Source organism: Patiria miniata, unplaced genomic scaffold (genome assembly GCF_015706575.1).
Source record: "Patiria miniata isolate m_02_andy unplaced genomic scaffold, ASM1570657v1 HiC_scaffold_8, whole genome shotgun sequence".
Taxonomy (NCBI): Eukaryota; Metazoa; Echinodermata; class Asteroidea; order Valvatida; family Asterinidae; genus Patiria; species Patiria miniata.
In genome coordinates, this window is record NW_024037075.1 from 3,367,073 (window position 1) to 3,391,217 (window position 24,145).

Genomic DNA, 24,145 nt, shown 5'->3' on the forward strand with positions numbered 1-24,145 from the left:
TCTTGTTTTAAACTATATTGTACATGTATTTCCTGAAGATAAATGTTTGTGTTTCGCTCACTGTTGTCTGTGCTGAACGATGAATAATCCTGACACCCTGTTTAATACAGAAATTAAAGATCCAGTTCTGAACATTCCTATGGGAAAAGAAGTTGTATTCACCAATTCCAATCAGTTCCTAAAATGTAATATTCCCTCATTTTTTGGGTAAAATATAATAACATCAGCTAGTCACAACTTGATGTCACCATACCAAACAGGTTTCTGGTCAGTCTGATATAGATATGGAAATTATAAAATAATCAGGAAAGATATAAAATTGGTCATAATCTTCTTCCAAAAATGAATTCCCAGTTACTCCCATCTGTTCAGACCCGAACCCGGATCTTCTTTCACAACGCCACGTAGACATTTAGTATTCTGCATATTAGTTTTCAAAAATAGCATCTCTCGATCAATACATTTTGCCAGAAGTCACAGAAAAGGAGACCGTAACAATTGCAGTGCAGACAGAGCAACGCCTTTGTGTCGCCAACGTTCCAGATGTTGCGATTTCGTGGAGTTGCTTTCATTATTATATATGATTCATTATTCATCAGTTGTCATTCCGTCCATCATGATCAGTTAATACCAGGGGTGTGAAATCTCAGCTTTAAAGCTGATTTCAGCTTTTTTGGTTTTGGATTTCAGCCTTTTTCCCTCACTTGCTGTGCACAAAAGTATAGGAGATTTCCAAAGTTCAGCTTTTTTACACCTTTTTTTCAGCTGTTTTCAGCTATTTTGATCAGTGGTCACTCACACTCCTGTAATACTAACTGTCAGTTGTATATTGAAGCCAACTACATGTAGATGATTGAACACTTTGATTTTTGTCAGAACCATAATGAGCAAATGGAATAACTGAGGATTGTACAAAAATCCAAGTCATCAAGTTGAAAGATAAGCTGTATGAGCTCCGTACGCAGGTACGCTTCAACGGCCTGGGCCCAATTTCTTGACTGTGCTTACAGTTAGCGAAAAATCCCTGCTTACTTTAGCAGAAATGTGCTTGCGGTAAGCGTATTTCACGTGTTAGCGAGGAATTTTGGCTTCTGCGCATGCGTACAGTCCGTAACTAAGGATTCAGTGCTTAAAGGGTTAGCACAGAATTTTCCTGCTAGGGCGGTTAGCACAAATGGTGATGGTAAGCACGGAATTCTGTGGTTAGCAGGCATTGGGCCCAGAAAAGGAGAATTTGGGGAGACCAGACTGGTTCCCGGTTCATCTGCTGGGTGTTTCGAATGATTCAAAGTTATTTGGGGCGGGGATTAGTCAGGGAGACCATCACATGTTAAATTCGAACGTATTCGTAAGACCCGTAAAACACTATGGCTTAGTGTTGTGCAAATTCTGGATAAATAAATTGTGCGTACTCCGCGCACAAACCAGGACAGTACGCACATGCGTCCAAGGGGCTCTCAAAGTGGTAAAACGCGCCCTCTTTGTTGGCGCACGGAGCCCATAGACCACTCTGAGACCGGTGCACTGTACATTCACGGAGGCCCCCTTTCCATGGAGAAGGTATGCCGGCTGTTGTACACAGCAGATGCTACATGAGTGATATCTTAACAGTAGCTGGCACAATGCTTTTGCAATTGAAGGGGCCTCCTTGAATGTACAGATTGTCCCCAAAAAAGTAACAACACTTAAATACCATTATGGTTTTCCAATAAACTAGGGGCAGTATACGCTGTCCATTGATATCTTGGATGCATTCCTCTGGTCAAGCATCACTGAGTTCCATTGTTTTGAAAATGGTATGTGAAAACGCTCTTGGCAAAGTTTGGAGTAAAACATTACAACCACATGCAGACATATCACTCAAAGGATAAAGAGATATTTAACTGTACGAAAACATGAACAAAAAAAAAGAAATAAATGTCACTTGATAGAATAATTTGAATACAATCACACAGTTCATGATTTCTATTTTTTCACAGGACATCTCCTCATCTCATGTACTACATGTACATGTCCAATGTACGGTCCAGTATGCACACACAGTCACGAACTAGCGCACACAAGGTAGGAGGAAATTCCTTCAATGCTTGTGCGCCGTAATGGCAGCCATGCTAAAGCCAGGGCAATAATGGGAGCGCCAAGAGTGTCACTTTATTTTGACTTTTGGACCGAACAGTTTAGATTTTTTTGACCGAAAAGGGTTTTTATGAAAGGGAATAAATATGTGCTTGGTCGGTATTAAACACTATGTTTAAGACTGGTTGGAGTCTGCAATGCTGATAATTACCCCTGGCTTCACCTCGGGTAATTATCAGCATTCCAGACTCCAACCAGTCTTAAACATAGTGTTTAACACCTCCCAAGCACACATTTATTCCCTTAATAATGGTCATTGAGTTCACATTCTGTGTTTGTGCTACCTTCTGCACTGCAAAAACTGCAGTGTTAAATTTACACCATTGGTATATATATAGGACCATCTGGTGTTAAATTTTACTGGTGTTGTCCTATATAGATACCGAATGGTGTTAACTTAACACTACAGTTTTTGCAGTGTGGGGGACATCCTGTATACGGTGACAGTGTGCACGGCATGGTCCATAGGTAAGTCTTGATTACTGAGTGTACCCATTAGTACATTGACATCACCATTTTGCTAAAGTTCTTATTTTTTTTTGTAAAGTAGGCATTAATGGGAAATTATCATAACTGGAATTTGTACAAAGAACTAATTTCTTACATTAATGTGGTATTTACCCATTTGGCACTAAACAGCGCACTTTAGAAGAACAGCATATCAATTATGGGCGAGTTCTGCTGATTTCAAACACTGTGCGTACCCCCAAACTTCGCTCTAGGCCTGAGAATCGTAATAAGCATTTTAAATTCAGCGCTGACGTGTAAACAAATGCAGATGGTTCCGTACGACGCCCCTCCCCAACAAAAGCATTCTTTTTTTCACAAAATGAGCAAGGCGGATGTAGACAGTAAGAGACAGTTTTCCCGTCAGCACAAAAGCAGCTGCCGAATTAATTCCCAATTCTTTTTAAATTGTTTGTGTAGGCTTATTATTTGCAAACTTCATACATTATGCCTAATTCATTTTCTTGTCAGCTCAGCAGTTTTAATTGCCCAATCACATCGGTTGTTTCAAAATGCAAACGTGGATCAAAATGAGGGCTGATTTTTGCGGTTAAAATTCAGAGCAATGAGGACAAAGTGATTTAAGGTATTCGTCATACACTGAAAGCCAATTCCACTGGCAAGCGTTTATTAACCGTTTACACGTAGAAGTGTGAGGTTGCGTTTTCCGAGTTCTACAGACGGACATCGAAAGCAAAGGAAGGCGGCCGGGCAGAGGAGCAGCGCGCCGGTGGTTTCGCGATGGCACGCCTCCCGCTATTCCAGTGCCTCGTTCTCATTCTGCTGTCTTGGTCTCTAAGGTAACTGTATACGCCTATGGTGGGGTTGTCGGGATGGGAGGATGAACATTTGTATAACCCTAACTTCTTACGTTTTGTGTGAAAATGTCGATCACAGGGCGAGTCAGAATGATCTGGACCCAAATTAAAGAAAATATTAAAAATATGTAGCAATTGTCAAAACAAGTGAAAATGAAATATGAGATACGCGGGTATTTTGGACATATTTGGTAAAAGTTTCATGTATATCCATCTTACCATTTTGAAGAAAAGCGCTGGTAAAGAATACACGCTAAAAGAAATTCTGACCATCGTCCATTCTGACCAAACAAATTTATTAAAATAAATGAAAACCTAGTCTTGGTGACCGACTCACTTGAAGTTCTTGACACAATTCAAAAAGGCAAAACCAAAATTAAATAAAAATGCAAAATTCCTGTGGAAGACAAGGTAATAACCATTCACATGAAACACTGACCTTTTTCTCCATATTATACTCTATTTGCCATAAAAGATCTGGTGAACTTCGGTCCAGATTATTCTGACTCACCCTGCACTCAGTCGCTCAGTTTTTGTCACTATTTTTTTTTACTTTCTGACTTTCATCAGCCTGGTGGATTTAAAAACTAAAAAAAGGTTTTATTTATTTCTAAAGGAAATCAGACATGGTTGCCAACTAGAGATTGGGATTGGATGTAATGTGTGGCAGAACATTAATTATGGGCAAACAGATCAAGCGAACCGGACATCGCAAGTTAATTATCAATGATCAGCTGTATGAAATTTAATCTAAAATTGAATGTTTTGGAATAGAAGGATATGTCAAGTGGGAAAGAAATAAACGAAGCAGTATAACAAATCCGCAAGAGGTGCCGGCAAGTACCAGTCCAGTTTAAATGAGTACTTTCAAGATGATGCCACCTTTGGGGCTCGAGTTTACCACGAAAGGAAAAAGAAGATTGTCACAAAATAGATTATTAAAATTTGATGCTTTCGTGTATTTAACGTGCTAAGGAAGTTTGGAGTAGGCCTACGCACAATTTGGGTCCTCCGAAATTTTAAAAGATTTTTCATTCAAATACACCAACTCCAACATTCAATTTCGTCCACGACAATTTTTACATGCTTTCATCAAAACCAATTTTGTCATCTACCGTTTAATTTTAAAGTTTGGTCACCCTCTTTAGTCACTGGGTCGAGAAGATTGGTCAGTATTATATCAAATTCTTCTAAGCTGTTGCCGAATGGCAGCATTCAAAGATCAAATTATTCTTATAGAAATCAATTAGACGAATTTGATTTCTGAATAACAAGGTTTGGCGCAGACGATATTAAACATTGGAGGTGCACTTAATCGATGTTGATGGATATTTTGAATATTAGAAACGGTGAACTCGAATGATAAACGTTTTAAAATAGCCGAGAAAACCTATACTAAAAACTACGTGACATTAATCACTCTGTCCTGCTGTCATAGAAGAAATCAAGTGATGTTTGTAATTTCCAACGAATTTGACCGACTTTTTCGAATAATTAACGAAATCGTGTTTCGTTGCCCAAAATTTCGCACGGTTTTTACTATTTTCTCGAATCTTCAACGGTTAGTTTTTGAACATTCTTCTTTGGATTGTGAGGGTTGTTATTATGGGAAACTACTCTTTTATTTCCTGCTCGTAGATGCGATGCGAGAAGTGAACCTGTGTGCAGAAAGATAGAGAAAATTTATTACCCTGACGAATTCATTGGTTCGGCCAGCAGCCTGGGGCATTTTGTGGAAGTTAACTACGAGCAGAAATTCGTGAGAAGGTGAGAGGAATGTTTTTTCATACTTATGTACTGTTAAGAATATTATAATCACATTCCAACCCAGGACACAAAAAGGAGAATCTAGCTGGTATGGTAGAAATCAAGGATCCTACACAAAAGGACTAAAGGGACACAGGGTCCTGGAACAGCCCAGTGGGGCAACAAAACGCGCTTTGAACGAAATTATGTTAATCGGAAAGAACATTTAAAAGTAGGATATAAACATCCACACAACTATCCTTTAAAAACTGTGCATTTTTGTGTTATTCCTGTATTTTGTGGGCAAGGACGACTTTCAGGGTTCATTTTTGCGACCCCAAAAAGTCGAGCTATTTTGGTGCTAGTTGTGATTCCATCCGTAAAGTGTTCGCCTTTTGCGGACCTGTAAGAGAACACATTTTGTGCATTGGTGATTGGTCACCGCTGTTCCGAGCACGGTGCTGATGCTGTGTAGATACACCATAGAGCTGTATACAGCTCTATGAGACACGCGCAAGATATATCGTACAATGACTGAGAACGACAGGAAAAACGTATTCGTACTCCGTCGTGTCCGATGTAAACAACCGTTTTCCCCCGTCTTTTCATGGGAACGGTAAGCCATTCCTTTCAACCATGCATTAAGCACTTCAAATCAAGGGTATGAGTCAAAATCATAAGCTTTCTTTCACTACAAGAATACTTCAATATGTACTTATACATCAATATGTACTTTTTAAGTACGGAATTGTAAACAAAACCACCGTTTTGAAGTTCTGTCCATGGATCATAAAAATGTGCGTTCTTTTAGCAAACAGAAATATAAATCACACACGTCCCTATGTGAGTTGTTTTTGTTTTGCTGAATAGTTTTTTTTGTGATGCGTGGACAGAAATTAATAACGGTGGTTGTGTTTAAAATTACGTATCTAGAAAAGTACAGGAGTAATGACAAGGTAATTGTTGCATAAACCACAGCAATAAAAACGAGTTTGGGAAAATCGGCCCTTTGGGTACTGTTCATAGCGGACGAGACTCGACATTATGGCACTATTCGCTTGCAGACAGGGAAATTATTTTGGTAACAAAAACGGAATTCACCGTGGGGGTATTCTTCAACCGACCCCTCCCCCCCCACACACACACCCATGTTTATGGTGTGAATCGAGGATTTTCTTTCGTTTCTCTTCCCTTTTCCTTTGTTAGTACTTTTTCCACAACTTTTTCGCAACAGCTCTCATTGGTTTTGTACACGTTTTTTAATCGAGGTCGTCCTCGATTTGGTCGTCCTCGATTTGGTCGTCCTCGATTTGGTCCCTGTCCTCGATTCACCGATGGTTTGCACGTGTGTGTCCTCGATTTACACCATAAACGAACTCGTACTGTCATTAACAAGTCCTTTGAAAATCGGCTGGTTGAATGGGAATTAATTCGGTCATGTATATATATATACAAAATTGCAGGTGTTGTTTCGTATTTACTAACGAAACATGTTATATGTAAGGCTTTAATGTTCATTTTTATTGTAGATATTATTGCTGTGACATTTACGACAGGCCAGGCTGGTGCGGACGACGTGAGTTTTTAACCCAAATATGCTCTGAAACATGGCATTTCATTTAGAACTAGGAATGCAAGGCTGAATTTTGACAAATTAAAGCCATTATTCCTGCCATGGGCGTAGCCAGAGATGACATGGGTGGCTAGTGCGTGAAGTGCTTGCCTCTCACCACTGTGGCCCAGGTTCGATTCCCGACTCGGACCATATTGTCGCGGTTTTTTTTTAACATACTGGCAAACAGGTAGCACCGCGCATTTTCCATGCCAGCGAACACCAATACAATTGTGTATCCTGTTCACCGGTATGTAAAGGCGGTGGTAAGGCGAGTTTGGTTGGGTTCATTAACAGAACAGGGCCTGATCTATATCAAATTGCAATATAATTTATTTCAATGATAACACGCCAAAGAAATATAGGTTTTCCTGCACATTTTAAATCTTGTTTTATATATATTCATAACTTCAATTTCGTCTCGAGAAGACTGGAACGCGCAAATACGATTAATTTAGTCATTGGTCATGCCAATTGATCGACGGTCAGTCAATGTCAACATTGTACATAATGTAATGATTGAATTCGTCTTTGTTCAATCGATTTCAGAATGTTTCGACCGAATTCATCGCATGGTCTGGCGGTAAAGAACTATGTGAACAAGTTTATCGGCCTGCTCTAAGTATTCTGAAAGATTTGGAAACATGAATAGGCTACATGTTGCTTTTCATAATTGTTTTAAGTGTAGACCTGCTTATTTGAATGGAAAGAATATATTTTCGTTTGCCTCTGTATAGATCTTATTTCTTCCAGTTGTTGACGGATAAAATTGGCGAAGAACTTCCTTGATACTTTGATAATTGTGGACGACGAAATTAAAATGTCTTTCACGAAAACGGATGGCTAATGTACACAAATAGGTATTGAAAAAGATACAATTTTGCAAATTGACATGAAAAATGCTTATTTATTACACGTTAAACAAGGAAAATACTTGACAGTCACACACAAATAAAGTAAATATGCAGCAAGTAGTCAACACCACTGACAAATTCTTCAAGCGAGCGCTGCGGAGGGAATACTGAAGGTTTTATGTTGGGCATTGGACTGACTCTCCATGCCCGCTCAACAGCTGCTGTATGCAACTAGAGTTAAACTTGAATGAAATGAATGAGATGAGATGAGGTAAAAAATACCGGAAAAAAAACTTACAATCGTGCGACGAATTGAAATTAAATGTGTATTACATTGATTGCAAAACGACGGAGTTGCTTCATCTATCGTACGTTTGGCAATTGTGGACGACGAAATTGAAATGTCTTTCACGAAAACGGATGGCTAATGTATGAAATTGTTTGAACAAAGTGCAAATATGAGCGGTCATAAACAAACTTGAACATGTGATATGCAAAGTCAGGAATTTTCGAGACGAAATTGAAGTTAACCGTGTTTAAATTTAAAGGAAAAAAGTTTTAAAATGTGCAGAAAGAACCTATACAAATAACTTTCGGTAGAGGGCGAATATTACGCGAAATTTTCTCAATTAGTAGTCAATAACATGCAATATGTAATATAAAATATATGTTTTAATATTAAAAATATGTTTTATTAAATGAAGCGAGCCCAAAATATATTTATTTAACATTTTTTTCTTCTACTTCGGTTACTGCAGTGTCTTTTCGACTCACACTGTACATGTTCACTCTATGGAGTACATACACTGTTAGTGTGAAGAGTTCACCAATTTCTGAACATAATGAGCCCTAGTTTCACATATCGTTTTATACTGCATTGTTATTGCTCGATTGTTTTTGAGTTTCACATATCGTTTCTCAGTCTGTCTTATACTGTATTGTTATTGCTCGATTGTTTTTGGTAGCCCACTGCCAGTCAGATTGTTCAGAGGACAGGGGTCATTGTACCATCACAAACACGACTTGCACAACAGATAATGAAGGTATGAAAATGACAGATCGTTTCGTTTTTACGAACAATCGGTTTCCGGAACAGCGTTCTAGACAACTGCACTGAAAAAATTGCCTCGGTTAATTTTACCCCAAAAAAGGGTAAAAACTGCAACTATCCAAAATTGGGTGTTCAATAACCATTTGTTTGGGATAGAATCTCTGTTAATTCCACTAAAAGTTGTGGTCATACAAGACCAAATTGTATGACCACAAGTTTTGGTTGAATTTAGCAGAAATTCTAACCCAAAGAATCGGTTATAGAACAACCCAAGTTTGGGAAGTTGCAGTTTCACCCTTTTTGGGGTAAAATAAACTCAGGCAAGCTTTCAGCGAGGAGCGTATATTCGAAACCCCGTTCTCGTGTTGGATGGAGACGAGAACAGGGTCCCAAATGACGGGGAGCCAACTCGTGAACTTACTCCCCAACACCCCCAGCACCATATCCCCCTCCCCTTTTTATGTTAATGAGGCCGGGTTTCCGGTAGAAGAAACCTGTATTTAGCACGGATGAAATCCCCCTTCCTCCACTGTAACACCCTCCACCCCCCCCCCCCAAAGATGAGAACCCTGGCTAAGCCGCTGGTGGGGAGCACGACTACCAGTGCTAGTGCGAATACGAGTACCGGCACGCGAATGCAAGCACAAGAACACTGCATAAAATGTGATTTGTACGTTTACAACGTTGTAATTGATTGTGCGAAATTAGGTACAACTCAAATTGGAGTTACAACTCCACAATCAGACATTGCAGTTGACGAGCCATCGACGGGAGTATGTAGCATCTGCTGCGGCGGCTCGGTCCGGACTTTTGACGGTCTGTCCTACAACGTCCCGCTCATGTGTCGACACATCATGGCGCATTTCAGCAGCGAAGACGATTCTTTTACCGTGGACATCGTCCCCAATTACACTTGCGATGGGGCTTCGGAGGAATGTCGCAGCGCTGTAAATATCACGTGAGTATCAAAGCTGTTGTCATGCTGGGGAAACAAATGTAATTAATTAAATGTAATTAATTGAATGAATCGACGTGATCAGTTAGGCCAAATAAATTGGAGACTTTTGAGAAATTGGTGGCAGTAAACTCACCGGTCCTTTTTCCATTGTTGCGTCATATTGAGCTTGCGCACTTTAGCTTAAACATGGCATAAACAATGAGTGAGTTCCGAATTCCAACTTTGCAGGGACATCAAGTTTTGCCGATTTTTCTTTCCGGATACGAATGGCATAGTACGTGTGCAAAAGCATAGCGGGGTACCAGCACAGTTGAGGGATCGTCGTGTTGTGAAGTAACAGTTTTGCAAACGAAATTTGGGACAGTGAAGTGTTTTTAGGCGTCTGGTGTGTTCAAACTCAAAGGAAATTTCCATCTCTTTTCGATTGCACAAAATAGAGATTCGGTCATACCGGCAACGTCCCCCATAGCCTTGTGTGTATTTATCTGCCACGGTGATCCCGAAAAAAGTCGAGTCTTGCTGTGCACCAGACTATTTTGGAATACCGAACTCGCTTATTGAAAAGGACTGTGCTTATGTTTGCAGTCACCAACGTCTCAAAAGTCTTTCATAAGCAAAACTTTCAGGAACAGATCAAGTGTGTCACAAAAACGTCACAAAATGTAAATCAAATTAGGCTCGGGCCGCCACCGACGTATAATCTGTATAGTCTGCGTTTATACACTGCGTATACGTCGGGGAAGGGCAAAACCTAATTTGATTATTAAAAGAAAATATGTTCAAGCAAAACAATAGGAATAGTGTGAAATTCACACGTTTTTTTTTTTAATTTATGAATTTCATCAAATGCATCCCACACCCGATTTTTGCGTGTGAGACCTTGAGGGCGCGTGGGACATCGCGTGGGATGCCTCGCCTGGGACGTAGCCTTTCGCCAAGTTCAGCGTGTTTTAACTTGCGGTGCTACTCGTGCATGATGAATTAGTCTTCGCTCCAGTCGCTCGCAGTTGTAAGCCACGATGGCCTTGGCGAAAAGGCTACGTTGGACGGCACGTGGAATTCCGCGGCCTGGCTTGTACTCACAATCTCCGTTCAACGTTATACCTTCATGAAAGACGGCCAGAGCTTAATGTGCACTCGCACTTGTTTAGTTCCTCTCTTAAACTTATATTCTTTGAAAACAGGACTGGGGCCAGCCATGAACTATTGGTGATAGACTTGCTCCCCGGCGGAGTCGTCCAAGCAAATGGCAGGATCGTCGAAATGCCATTCCACAGTACCACTAACAGCAAGGTCTACAAAGAAGGAATTTACGTTGTATTCCTTTCTATGGATGGTAAATATCCAAACTATTCAACAGTCTGCTATGTGTTTTAGCAGCTACGAATTCCCCCACATGGATTTATTTTCGGACAATGAATCATCTGCATGCAATGTAATTAGGTGAGTATCCAAAAAGGCGAAGGAAGCTTTATACCGTCAAACTATTAGGAAATCCAAGCGGAACAATTCACATTATTATGTAGTGAATGCCAGGGATATATTAGTGATCATCTATTTTTATTCGGGATAGATCGGGGGTATTCGTGGCCATAATTCGGGAATGTGTGAACCTAGCAATAAACTGGCAAAAGGAGCCGGAAAGTGCTATCGTATATGGAGCACCGCGTGATGGACTAAAATTTGAATCATTTTGTAGACCATGAACAAACTTCCAGTGATTAAGTCAATTATTGTTTGGAATTTTGTGCTCCCGGCCCGGGTCAGCTTCACTATGCTTGGTATGGTCTTGTTTAGGGATATATATAGCAAGGGTTCTGAAAGTTGAATATTGTGACATTCGTTCCAGTAAGCTTTGATATTTCTTCGAATCCACACAGGAACGGTGAAGGTGTCTTTTGACGGCAGCAACAGAGTAGTCATGGCAGTCGATCGACTCTTCCACGGCGCCAACGGTCAGGAAAACACCATGAGAGGTTTGTGCGGTACCTTCGACAACAACGCCGGAAACGATCTGAAGGGGATGACGGTGGCCGAGTTCGCCAATCTCTACAGGGGACCGTTTGGTCAGTGTTCCGCACCCCTGAAAACCAGCGATCTCAACCCATACGAGAGTCTGACCCCGAACCAGCAAGAAAACGTGACAAGGATCTGCGAAGAGTTCGCCACCAGCCCTCGCTTCAGCGGGGGCAGACAGCGCGTTCGGGTGCAGTCGTTTCGCAACTCCTGCAGGTTCTCCATGTCGCTCTGTCACCGCGATCGATCACAATGCGACATCTGCGCAGTGTACTCCGACTACGGGGAGGCATGCTCGAGACGGGGCGTTATAACCAATTGGAGATCACGCGACTTCTGCGGTAAGTTAAACAAAAATAGCTTAAAATAAGGTTAGAAGAGCAAGACCTAATTTGATTTACATCGCCCCGACGCAAAATTCCATCTAATTATGAATTGTTAATGCGTACCCGCTGCTATGTAAGCCTACACTGATTCGAACCAGTCACCAAATCCCGTTAGCTCGGTGGTCGAATGGTAAGACATCTGCACAAGGTTCGAGTCCCACCCGAGTGACTTTCGAACTTTCACTCGGGAGATAACACACTGAGCATACAGTGTTTATACCTCGGCGAAGGGCAAAACTTAATTTTGATTGATATCACCACGACGTTAAATTCCGTCTTATGTATAGCAATAGGTCATGTTCTATACTAACGTGATCCGTGTTAGCATTTAAAGGAGCTTTTAAATTATTCGTGTTTAAATGAAGGCATGTGGAAAATAAAACTTCAACCGATTTTACACTGTTACAGAAAAGTGTACAAATACCCCCGTAGCTGGCTCTGAACGTATTTTGAGGACACGCGTATAATTATTGTTACCAGTATAATTGTTTAAGGGTATCAGAGCAGGGGGCATTATTTTTTAATGAATTTCTAAGAAAAAACCCAGAGCTTCAGCTCCTGGGTTAACACCCCTCCCCCAGATCCTCGCCTGCTTTTGAACTGGACAGTGTGGTCGTATAAAGACAAAGAGAAAAACTCCTTAGACAATGTATTTCTTTTGCCTTTTTATGGGCAGGTATACAATGCAGTAACGGCATGGAGTACAATGAGTGTGGGTCGGCGTGTCCTCGGACCTGTGAGAACATGTTCTTTTCTGGTGTCTGCGATAAACGTTGCATTCCCGGTTGTCAGTGCCCGGATGGTAAGTGTTACCTCTTGACGGATTTCTGATTCAAACTTTAAACCGATCGATTTATTCGTAAGATGAGTTTTTCAGTCCAGTGCTAATAATTGCAACGTGTTCATCTGTCATGAAATTATATACGAACAATCAGTAAGGAGCTTTAAACAACAGTTTCAGCCGTGTGGTTTCGGAGGGCGATTTTTGAATGTTACATGACACTTTATTTTGAATGAAACTACAGGCACACAACATGTCACGTTGGCGGGCGAAATCTTTTAAAAATAGACCGTATCATGCAACTTTCAGGGCTTATTTCCCTTATAATGATCCAAGTATGTACTAAAAATCATGATCATTACTTTTCGTTGAAATTGTAAAAAAAGGCCTTGCTACGTGCATTTTTTAAAGTTGTAACACGGGCGTATGCAATACATGTCAATCTTTTCTAGCCTTACGAATATTAATAAGGTTCCAATCTATTATGGTGTGTAGTAAAAATTTGAAGAAAAAACCTCTTTCACGAGTTATTACTTGATAAATATCAGCCTCTTTGCCGGCTTCCATTAGTCGATACCGAGACCCACGCCAAGTCACGCCGACTGACGCTAATAAATATGCATCGGCGTCATTGTGTTGCCGGGCCGAGATCGGTCAACCGTAGCTCCTACAGCACTGTAGGTTTTTAGCTGAAAACCATGGGTTTTGATGGCAAAAATTCCTCGTCGAAGTTTTGCTTGGAGATGGTTAGGTGTAACACAAGCGTTTGCAACAACAGATTAAGCTACAATTCGGAACATTCTTAGATGATATAAGTGTCCAACTACTCTGAAAGATTTCTTCCCGACTTTAAGGTCAGCTTTACCAGTAACCAGTATTGACGTTTTGGCATCGATGAGGGCGATTTTTCCACTGACATGAAGTTAAGAATTTCTTCCTCCATTATCGTTTCAATCATACTGAGTATATTTTCTGAGAAACTCGACGTTCAATAGGCCGTTTTTTGTGGGTTCACAAATTTCACTGCTCTGTTACAGCGTTTAAGTACGTAATCGGATTAGCTTTGCTGAACAACAGGCACGATTGCGCGTTCGCAACCACACGGCTGGATTTTGCTCATTGTCTGTATAAACCTTTCCATATTTTGAACATTTCCCTTTTATCTAGGAACTTATTTTGACGGTGCCACATGCGTTCTCAAAGAAAACTGCCCTTGTCGTCATGGTGGGCAGCTGTTCTCGGCCGGTACTACTGTGAGGGACACCTGTAGAGAGTGGTGAGTGTCGCATCAGGTTGCTTGAGCTGCGAATCAGCTCTTCTCTGCTCGACTCGCCTAAAATGTGTTGCGTTGTGTTGCTTTGTGTTGTGTTGGGTTTCATTGTGTTGCGTTGTGTTGCTTTGCGTGGCGTTGGTTTGGCTAGGGGTTGGGTTTGGTTGGGTTGAGTTGAGTTTGGTTGGAGGTTATTTTTTTTGCATTCAATAGGGGAAGTTGAACAATAACGGCAATAGTGTCCACAATTCCCGAAACTCCAAATTGACGATCGTGTACAAAACATATGAGAGGTTTTTCTAAAAAAAAAGTTCACGTACAAACAAAAAAGGGGCAACAGGGGTCCACGATTACGTGTTTACAACTTGTGTGTGTGGGTTGGGTTGGATTGCGTGTGTAAACACCGGCAAACGTGAATGTAAGACAAAGAATTGGGGCACAAACAATACGTCCACGATCTCAAATCGTGAACAAAATCAATGAGAGCTGTTGCTTAAAAGTTAGAGAACAAACAAAGGAAAGAGGATTAGGGACAATGGGGCGTCCACGATTGCCGGTGTTTACACACGTGTGTGCATATATTGGGTTGGGTTGGGTTGGGTTCCTGTGTAAGGGTGGGTGCGTTGGCTTGGGTTACGTTTGGTTAGGTGGGGTTGGGATGGGTTGGGTTGGGGTGGGGTGGGATGGGATGGGGTGGGGTGGTTGGGGTTGGGTTGTCTATTGATACACAAAACATCACAAGTAATTCAATCCAATATTCAACTGACTATAGCTATTCAAAGTAATCATGCCCTCTTTATTTTGTTGATTGGAAATGGGCTTGCGTTTTGCATGGACATGTGATGTACTAGTGACCTATCATTAGTACGTGGATTACAACAATGGTTTAGCATGAATTGCGCCTCCGAGTGGCAGCCTTGTGAATCATTGTAATGGTAGGGTCAATCCGATGCATGCAAATGCCTGCATGCGCTTGCGCAAAAGTTAAACTTGTCTCTAAAGAACTTTTTTTTAAAAATTGTCCCTTAACTCCATCAGTATATGCATGGAAGGCAGGCTCAGTAACTGTAAGAACATCTCCTGCCCGGCTACGTGCACCATTTATAGAGGGCGCTCTTTCACCACATTCGATGGGACCAGCTACGAGTTTGATGGCAATTGCGAATACGTGCTTGTCCAGAGCCTGGGCAGGGACATCGCCACCTTTAGCATATTCATGGATAAGACGGGTTGCAAGGGCAACAAGCTGCGCTGCAATTCGCCTCCCGGCATCAGCGTCAGGTCTCCAGACGGTTCTCTTTTTGAGTGAGTTGCCTTAGCCTATTTTAGCCAACTTTTAGTTGGTTTTTCTCATTACGATATCCGATTCTCAGACCGACATTATAAAAAAATAATAAGACTGGCATTCAGGCAGTTTGAGAAAGTACAATTAATTTGCCCAAGCTAAAAACAAAATAAACTTGATCAGTCATTAGCAGACGTGCAAAAAGAGACATGACATCCACACGAAAATAGGAAAACTGTCCCTCAAACCATGTTGCATATCTGTTTACATCGATAATGCATACAGAAGAAGCAGATGACACCACAAAACCGCTTTAAAAAATACAATGGACACGCAGGTGCAGTATGCAAACAATCCAAACCAATAAATTTGACCGCTCATAGATCTTAAGATCTAAAATCAAAATATCAACTTTGGAATGAAAAGTCCTTATTCTGCGATCTCTTTTTATCTTGCCAATAAAAAAAGACTCAACAGTCAAGGTGAAGTCACTGTGAGTATCAACAACCAGCCAAAGGCGAGGATGGATTTGCCGTACGAAAGATTTGCTGTGAACGGCGCAATCTCGATAAGGCGTGTGTCCTCCACCTTCACTTTGGTGAAAATGCCGGAGCAGGGAATTGAGCTTCTGCTCGGCATGGATAACCGCATCTATGTGACTGCAGCTGAAACCATGCTTGGCAAGGTATGTCATATCACCGCTATACTATAAAGAAGAAAGGAAGGATGTATGCGCATGTTTAAGGTGTGAATCGAGGACACACATGTGTAGCATCATCGAGTAATTGAGGACAGGAATCTAATCGAGGACGATTATAAAACGTGTACAAAACCAACGGGAGCTGTTGCAAGTTACTATTAACAAAAGATCAAAGATAAAGAATAACAGAAAAGCCTCGATTTAAAGTCGGGCAGTTCTTGTTAGTTGTGATGCCAGCCGTAAGGGTTCGCCTTTTGCGGACTTGTTAAGAAATCACATTTTGCGCATTGGCGATTGGTCACCGTTGTTCGTGAGCACGGTGCTGTGTACGTGTGTAATACTAGACACACACAACGTGTATCATACATTGTATGAAAACGACAGGAAACACGTGTCAGACCTCGTCATGTCCGTTGTAAACAATCGTTTTTCCCCCGTCTTTTCTCGGGAACGGTAAGACATTAGGTTGGTTTCCTTTCAACCAGATGTGTGAAATAGGATAAGTAAACAATCCAAAACATGACATTTTCGGGGATTTCAGGACATCCAAAACATGACATTTTCGGGGATTTCAGGACGCAGTGCCCCTTTAAGGTTTTCTTCTCCTTCAATTTGCAGGTGCATGGTCTTTGCGGAAACTTCAACAGGAAGAATGTTGATGACTTCCAGCTCCCCTCGGGGTCGACTGTAGGAGTGCCGAACCTGTTCGCCCCGAAATGGAACGCCAATGCTGAGTGTACTGAGGGCAGCCTCGGGAACGGCGAAGACTTCTGTGAACTCGAGCCGACTTATCGTGCCTGGACCAACTCCGTCTGCCGTATACTGAAGCAGGCTCCCTTTTCGGAGTGTTTCTACAAAGTGGAGACCGTGAAGTTCTACAAACAGTGCTTGAGCGACGGATGCACGGACTCGGCGGCGGGAGCGACGTGCTTGGCCTTCGCTGCTTATGCCCGAGAATGTGCTAAAATGGGTGTTGTCATTGACTGGAGGAGCCAGCATCTGTGTTGTAAGTATATAGTCACTGAAGACTGCTTCCCCGGCCGCCCCGTCCCGCCCCTCCTAAAAATATGGGGACCGGTAGCTAGCTCTCATTTAAAGCCATTGATTGGATCACCTCTGCGCACGCGCATCATTGTTTAGCAGAGTCCGTGCATGGACGGTGATTGAACACAGGTTTTTTTTTTTACTCACCATGTATTTATTTATTTATTATTACATTTCTTTACCCAGGGTATACCAAACAGTTTAAAACTGGTTTCCATTGGGGCTCTGCATACATTAAAAAAACTACAAACATGTATATATACAAATACAATACATTACAAATACAATACAATTCAAAACAAAGGGATAACATCATTAATTGACTAATGCATAATTGTTAAGCAAATGTTATAAATACAATATATTGTAAAACTACATTATAGCTACATGTACAGTGTGACAGTATTGTCGTGTGATGTGTACCTTCCTCCCCATTCAGTACTATAATAATCTAAATATGGCAAAACTAAGCTAACAAAAAGAGAGTGCAGTCTGCTTTGGGGAACATAGTGGCGGATTCTATTTAGCATACCTAGTTTAGAGGAAACTGTTTTCTTCACGTATGGAATGTGTGGGCCCCAACTTAAAGTTCATCACCTAGACACTTCAAAGAGTTCACCTTTACAACTGGGCTACCAGCAATACTGACATTAAGGCAAGTACTGTAGACTTTTATTTTAATTCCAGTAAGCATGGATTTGGTTTTGCTGGCGTTTATTGTAAGTTAGTTTCTGACACACCAATCGTAAATTCTCGCTAGGGCTGTATTCAGGTTGTTCTCTATTTCATCAACATTGGTTGAACTACACGTTGATGTCGAGTCATCGGCATACATGAACAAAGTACATTCATTAGGGATACAAAGGGGTAGGTCACTTGTATAAATACATGTAATAAGTAACAGTGGACCTAAAATTGATCGCTGTGACACGCCAGTGTTAACTGGTAGGGCTTTAGATATGTTGCCCTCAATGTTCACTCATTGACTACGTTCACTTAGATATGTATACATTTTTGTTTCTGCATGATGACAACAGCCGCTGATTGTCCTAATGGCAAGGTGTACAAAGAGTGTGGTTCAATGTGCAACGTGACCTGCCACGATCTGACAAGTGCTTCTGAGTGTGAAGAACAATGCATCCAGGGATGCCGGTGCCCCGATGGAAAGGTAACAACTAACGGGCCCACTTGGCCCACCAGTCAACGCCTGGGTATTCTGTAATTTCATGCTCAATGCTCCGAGGTTGACTTTTGGTGAATGTTGACGTGTTTTCACACCTAGTAACACCTTACGATGCTCTTCGAACCAATTTGATCATTATATATCGAAATTAGCTACAAATGGTTTTCCTAAAATTAACAAATAGATAACTCTGTCAAGTAGTCTTAATAGTTTAGCAAAGTGCGGCGATGCGTCAAAGTTTGATTTGATATGAGTGTTTAGCAACTAAATTTACTTCAAACTGTTTTTGTTGCAATAGGTTTTCAGTGACGAAGAAAACAAGTGCGTAGCCGTATCGGAATGCCCTTGTCAACGTAACGGGAGGACGTTTCAACCTGGCAAGGATTGGTGGGAGTCTTGCAATCAATGGTAAAAGTCTAAATGTGTACAGAGAAAAGAAGCATTACCATACGTTTCATGATCAAACTTATCACCGTATGTTCCGAACAGTACAGTTGTGCTACTCGCCCGTATTGTGCAGTAGGACCATAAAAATGAAAAGGCTTCGCGAGTTCGCATCCCCGTGACGGCTGCACTGCCTTCACACGCTTCGCTTATATTCCTAGCTGCATACGTTACCATATCTAACGGTTCCTAATTATGCGACCCCATCCTAGCAGATGCGATAACCGTTTGCCAGTTGAGGCCTGTTACAACTGATAATGTAGTAACCAACGAATAATGTATCACCAACCGAAAATGTCACATAGATTGACCGATACTGTATCACTAACCGATAATGTAACACGAAATTGACCGATAGTGTAGTAAAATTAATGTACTATACTATCAGTCAGCTGTTGTTCCCTTATCGGCCGTAACCGATAATGTAACACAAATTTACTGGTGCTGTGGTTACATAACAGTGTCCGTCATTTTTTGTTACATTATCAATTAGTGATAAAATATCGGTCAACTTTGTCGGTTGGTGATCAAACGTTATCAGTTTGTTACTACATTGTCAGTTGTAACAGGGCCGAAGCCATAAAACGTATGTGATTAGGCGAACTGTTTGACAGCAATACAGTCTTTACTCACATTGTTTTTGTTTTTTAAACTATTATTGCAGCGTGTGTACAAATGGTATCGCCAAATGTTCGCAAAGAACCTGCCCAGGTGAGTTCCTGAATGTTCCGTTGAATTGAATAAAACATGTTGTTTTTTTCTGGACTAAACAACTTTCGTTTTGTTTTTGGCCGGTACAACACAAATGGTAAGTCATATCTTTTGTGTCTAGTTTTGAGACCGACCAACCTTTGCACGGCTCGGAGTTGGCTATTTGGTTTCATGCCGCTTCACTCGGTCTTCAATTAATGCGTTGCCCGTCTCTCCAGTTTTTCATCCAGGCTTCGTGAAAACTCCTTTTTTCCCTAGTTTCTGCTGCCTTTGACAACAACTCAGGGCTGTTGTAATAGTATAACAAACAAGACTCATTTGTTGTATTTGGCATGCCTTCGAGAAAATATTGAGAACAGTTACTGTCTTTTTTTACCGGATTTCACAGATCCCAGATTTCACCAATGCTCTCAAATGTAGCCAACACGTGCAAAGAAGTTAGGAATTAGTTTATATCGTTTTTTTTTGTGTTGGCTATTGGAAGAGTTGATGAACTTATTAAATCTCGAAGAGGATCTGCAAAAGGGAATGGCAACATACGAGAGTAAACATTTTGTGGATAGACGCTTTGCATTTTGACGTCGCATCTGAGGGCAGTTCTTGAGTTTGTCTACGAGTAGCACTTTGTGGTTCATTTTCACTGAGCGTTACACCTGTTAATGGTGCCTTAAGGAGACATATTGTCGTCATAACTTATACCTTCGGGAGACACCGGGCACACTGTCTCCCTAATGTCACAGCTACTATTTAGAGGCAAAATTATATCGTCGCGATAGGCTAGATCGATTGCTCGTAAATATATATACCAAAATTCGTGGGGTAGGATGAGGTACAGTTGCGTTAGGGGTCATTAAAGTTGGAAACCATGTGTGCACAATTCTATTGGAATGTCTCCCAAATGACCCATTTATCTTTAATAAATGATTGTCATTAATTATTATTTTTTTTTATTTATTATTATTACTTATTATTTAGAATCGAAATCATAAATCCTGTCATTGGTAAGAACGCTACGTGCAAATGTTAATCCTTTCGCATTTTACATTGTTTACTGTCCAGACCGCATTGACCAGTGTCCAGACGGCTTAACGTGGATGAAATGCGTGCAATGCGAGCGTCAGTGCGACAACATCCACCTGTCATGCAAAAGGGGGCATTGTTCCCCGGGCTGCGGCTGCCCCATTGGATTGGTCCGTGCACCTGGCGGTGGGACGTGTATCAAAGAGGAACTGTGCCCTTGTTACCACAACGGCCGTAGCTACAACACAGGCGAACACTTTAACATAGACTGCAATAAATGGTGATTATTAGCCAGACGTTTTGTCCTTTAGTTTATTGAACCCACAAAAAAATTTCAAGATAAGCATATTAGATAATAACTTCTACATTATTGCCACACTGCCTTTTCAAAAAAAGTTTTAGTCCTGAACTGCTTGATTAAACAGGAAAAAGGAAAAAAAGTTGGGTTGGAAAACGGCTGTGTGCATTAATGAACAGTATTTTTAGAGTTGATTTAACTAAAGTACAAGTAGAAACGGTTTTTTTTTTCAAATCGATTGAGTAGTCTACTTATTTTTCTCCCTCCATGTCCCCTACCCCCCCCTATTTTTTTTTTAAAGGGCGCAAAATCCGCCAATTTAAAACACTTGTGCTTTCTTTCAGCGTTTGTCGTCCGAACGAGAACATCGAATGCGAAGATAAAACGTGTCCAGGTAATTTCCCCATACAAGTTCAGGACTTGTGTTCAAAAATGCATTATGTTGGCAATGTTAATTTATTACTTTTTTTTTAGCGAGGATGCTGTTTGTCTGTCCATAACTAAATTTTTCCATAACTAAAAAACAAAATCAAGGCTGGGATCAGCAATCCTCAACCTTTCTTGAGATGTTTTGTTTTCCATCCACATTTTTGTCTTTCGAATGATGCATCATAAATCATTTTATTATCCACCTGTAGCTACCTGCCGATCTTATGGAGATCCACACTATATAACGTACGATGGCAAAAAATACGATTTCCAAGGTAAATATTTAACATTTTCGAGTGTGAAAACACATTTGAAGATCGAGGTACTCTCCTTGTTCTTCCCCCCAAAAATGATGTTTTTCTCCATACGATATTTCAATTTGTAAGTTTTGTTTGAAAGTAAAAAGTTTCAATTTTGTTCCTAGTCTGCTCTCTACTGACAAAAAATACATTATTGTTCTTTTGGACGCTTTTGAGACCTTAACGACAAAGGTACGCTTGAATTATAAACGGACCTCTAAAATCCGAGATTTGTAAGGGAATTACATCATATTTACTCAACACAGGTGACTATAGTTTCGCTCGATGCCTCAATCAAACCGCGTGAAATTGTAGTGCTAGAAAATAACCCATTATTTTTCGGGCTGAAACTAATAAAACAGCACGGATTGAATTGACCTATAAACAGTACGAAAATGTATCATAGCGATTTGTTTCAAGGTATTTTATCAGTAACATAACTGCTGTCAGGAGTAACAAAATTAAAATTACTATTTGAACTGTATACATATTTTTTTATTCACATATTTCTGGTAATAAAACCAACGATTCCTCAAAAGTGCCCTATATGCACTGTAGCTCGACAGCCAGAAGAGACCTATTAAAAGACAGAAAAAATTACAGTTTTAAAAGTGGGAAGAAACCCCAGAAGAATATTCTGGGGAAAGCCACGCAATCAAGTATAGGGACTGAAAAACCCAATCCACATGTGGACCAGGGTAAGAATCGAACCAGGGCCACACGGTGGAAGGCGAGAAAAGTAAGCGCTTTTGGGGGTCAGGGATCTAGACATACACCTTTATAGATGGCAGTTTTAAAGTTCTGTAGCTTCCTTGCAGCCCCTGTTCAACTTGTATTATTTTGTATGTCTAGAAGTGTCAATCATTAGAATATAAACAAACCATAAATGCTGGTTATGTCGCAGGAGATTGTCGGTACATTTTGACAACCGACGACTGTGGTGAACATGGTGCACGAAGCACATTCAAGGTGGTCGTTCAGAATGTCCCTTGCGGAACGGGTCAGGTGACCTGCACCAAGGCCGTTGACGTCACTATTCATGGTGTCACCATTTCCCTAGTGAGAGGTGCCAGACCCTCCGTTCGACCCCGTAAGAAAAATCAGAAAGCCAAGTTCGAAATTCTGTATCCTGGAATGTACGTCGTTATCGTCACTGAGCACGGTAAGTTGCCTAGAACTTTTTTCAAGTATAATGTAATGCTATACTTTAAAAAAACAGGTCCAGGTTGGATTCTCGGAATCCGAGTCCAATTTGACTTTGAATCCGGCTTTATTAGGCCTGACACTTTGACGGGTCACAATAACACCTTTCGGTGGAAATTACCCGGAAATGATTCAAACAAGTTTTGACCTCGAAAGAGAATCATTTTGAACCGGAAAAGTCTCAGGGCCCAACCAGTCGGTGATGGATATTTATTGCTCGTTTTCAACTTACGATTTGAAGGTTTCCATGACATATTCAACAATAGGAGTGATTATGCGGTTAAACCACCTGACAAGAAATCTCTTTTGTGTGTTTGTGCGCGTTTAAACTTTAAGTAGGATTAAATTAGATAAACCATTTCTAAATAATAATAATAATAATAATAATGGTAATAACAATGTGGTGCTTATATAGCGCTTTGTACCAAAAGGTGTCAAAGCGCTTCACAATTATTACCGCTGATCATCAGGCCATAAGACCAGTTTGTGCAGCAGCTCGAGGTCAGCGCATCCTGGTCTCTACCTTCACAGGTACCTATTTATACTCCTGAGTGGAGAGAGGTAATTGTAATAAAGTGTCTTGCCCACGCACACAAGCACCATGTTGTGGTACGTGGGTTCGAACCCACGTACCAAGGCACGTGAGTTGAAAACCGTAACCATTGGACCACAGCACTCCACAAAATATGGGTCTATTTGGAAGCAATAGACCCATAGAGCAGTCAAGACAAGGAGTCCAAACCATCCTCAAGGGATAGCCATGGGGCTTCTGTCTCAGTTATGCTAATGTTCAGACAACAATTCATGTCTTACGTTACTCACAGGAATCACCGTGATGTGGGATAGACGTACGTCCGTCTTCGTCACCGTAGACGGGAAATTCTACCAAAGGACCTGCGGCTTGTGCGGTAATTTTGACAGTGACAGCACGAACGACTTCAGGACGAGAGCGAACGAGGACGGTGCCACCGCCGTTGTGTTCGGCCACAGCTGGAGGATCAGTGACGGCTGCGACATGCCCCCGATACCCGAGCATCCCTGTGAGAAGTTTCCGGAGAGAAAACGGTTTGCGCAGTCCGAATGCAGTAAACTCAAAGACCCAATATTTAAGGAATGCCACCGATTGGTAAGCTAGTTCAAATCAGTTTATTGAAATTCCAAGGGGAAACATGGTAGTGAGTCAGTTTTGAACACTTTTTATAGGCAAAAATGACACCTTTGCCAAGGTTTCCGGTTTGAGCCAACGCAAAAAGTGATCTTGCCAGAGAAATGTCATTTTGACCCAGAAGAAAGTGTCACTTTTGACCTTGAAAAGTATCGGGTCAAACAATGACCCAGATTCCGGATGAAATCTGACCCGGGAACTTTCTGAGTGCTGAACATTTATTTTCACA

General features: G+C 41.1%; 1 protein-coding gene across 1 annotated transcript in view; it reads left to right on the forward strand.

The window, feature by feature from the left end:
• Positions 1-9,031: 9,031 nt before the first annotated feature.
• Positions 9,032-24,145, forward strand: part of LOC119719662 (mucin-2-like) — a gene marked incomplete at its 3' end in the record, with an annotated part of 43,399 nt that continues 28,285 nt past the window's right edge. The window contains exons 1-16 of the mRNA XM_038189160.1: positions 9,032-9,682; positions 10,867-11,018; positions 11,563-12,039; positions 12,761-12,886; positions 14,033-14,141; positions 15,174-15,440; positions 15,889-16,105; positions 16,739-17,126; positions 18,202-18,332; positions 18,646-18,755; positions 19,456-19,502; positions 20,562-20,802; positions 21,165-21,214; positions 21,459-21,524; positions 22,453-22,710; positions 23,576-23,877. Of these exons, the coding sequence (XP_038045088.1) occupies positions 9,234-9,682; positions 10,867-11,018; positions 11,563-12,039; positions 12,761-12,886; positions 14,033-14,141; positions 15,174-15,440; positions 15,889-16,105; positions 16,739-17,126; positions 18,202-18,332; positions 18,646-18,755; positions 19,456-19,502; positions 20,562-20,802; positions 21,165-21,214; positions 21,459-21,524; positions 22,453-22,710; positions 23,576-23,877 (3,390 nt within the window). The remainder of the gene's footprint in view (positions 9,683-10,866; positions 11,019-11,562; positions 12,040-12,760; positions 12,887-14,032; positions 14,142-15,173; positions 15,441-15,888; positions 16,106-16,738; positions 17,127-18,201; positions 18,333-18,645; positions 18,756-19,455; positions 19,503-20,561; positions 20,803-21,164; positions 21,215-21,458; positions 21,525-22,452; positions 22,711-23,575; positions 23,878-24,145) is intronic.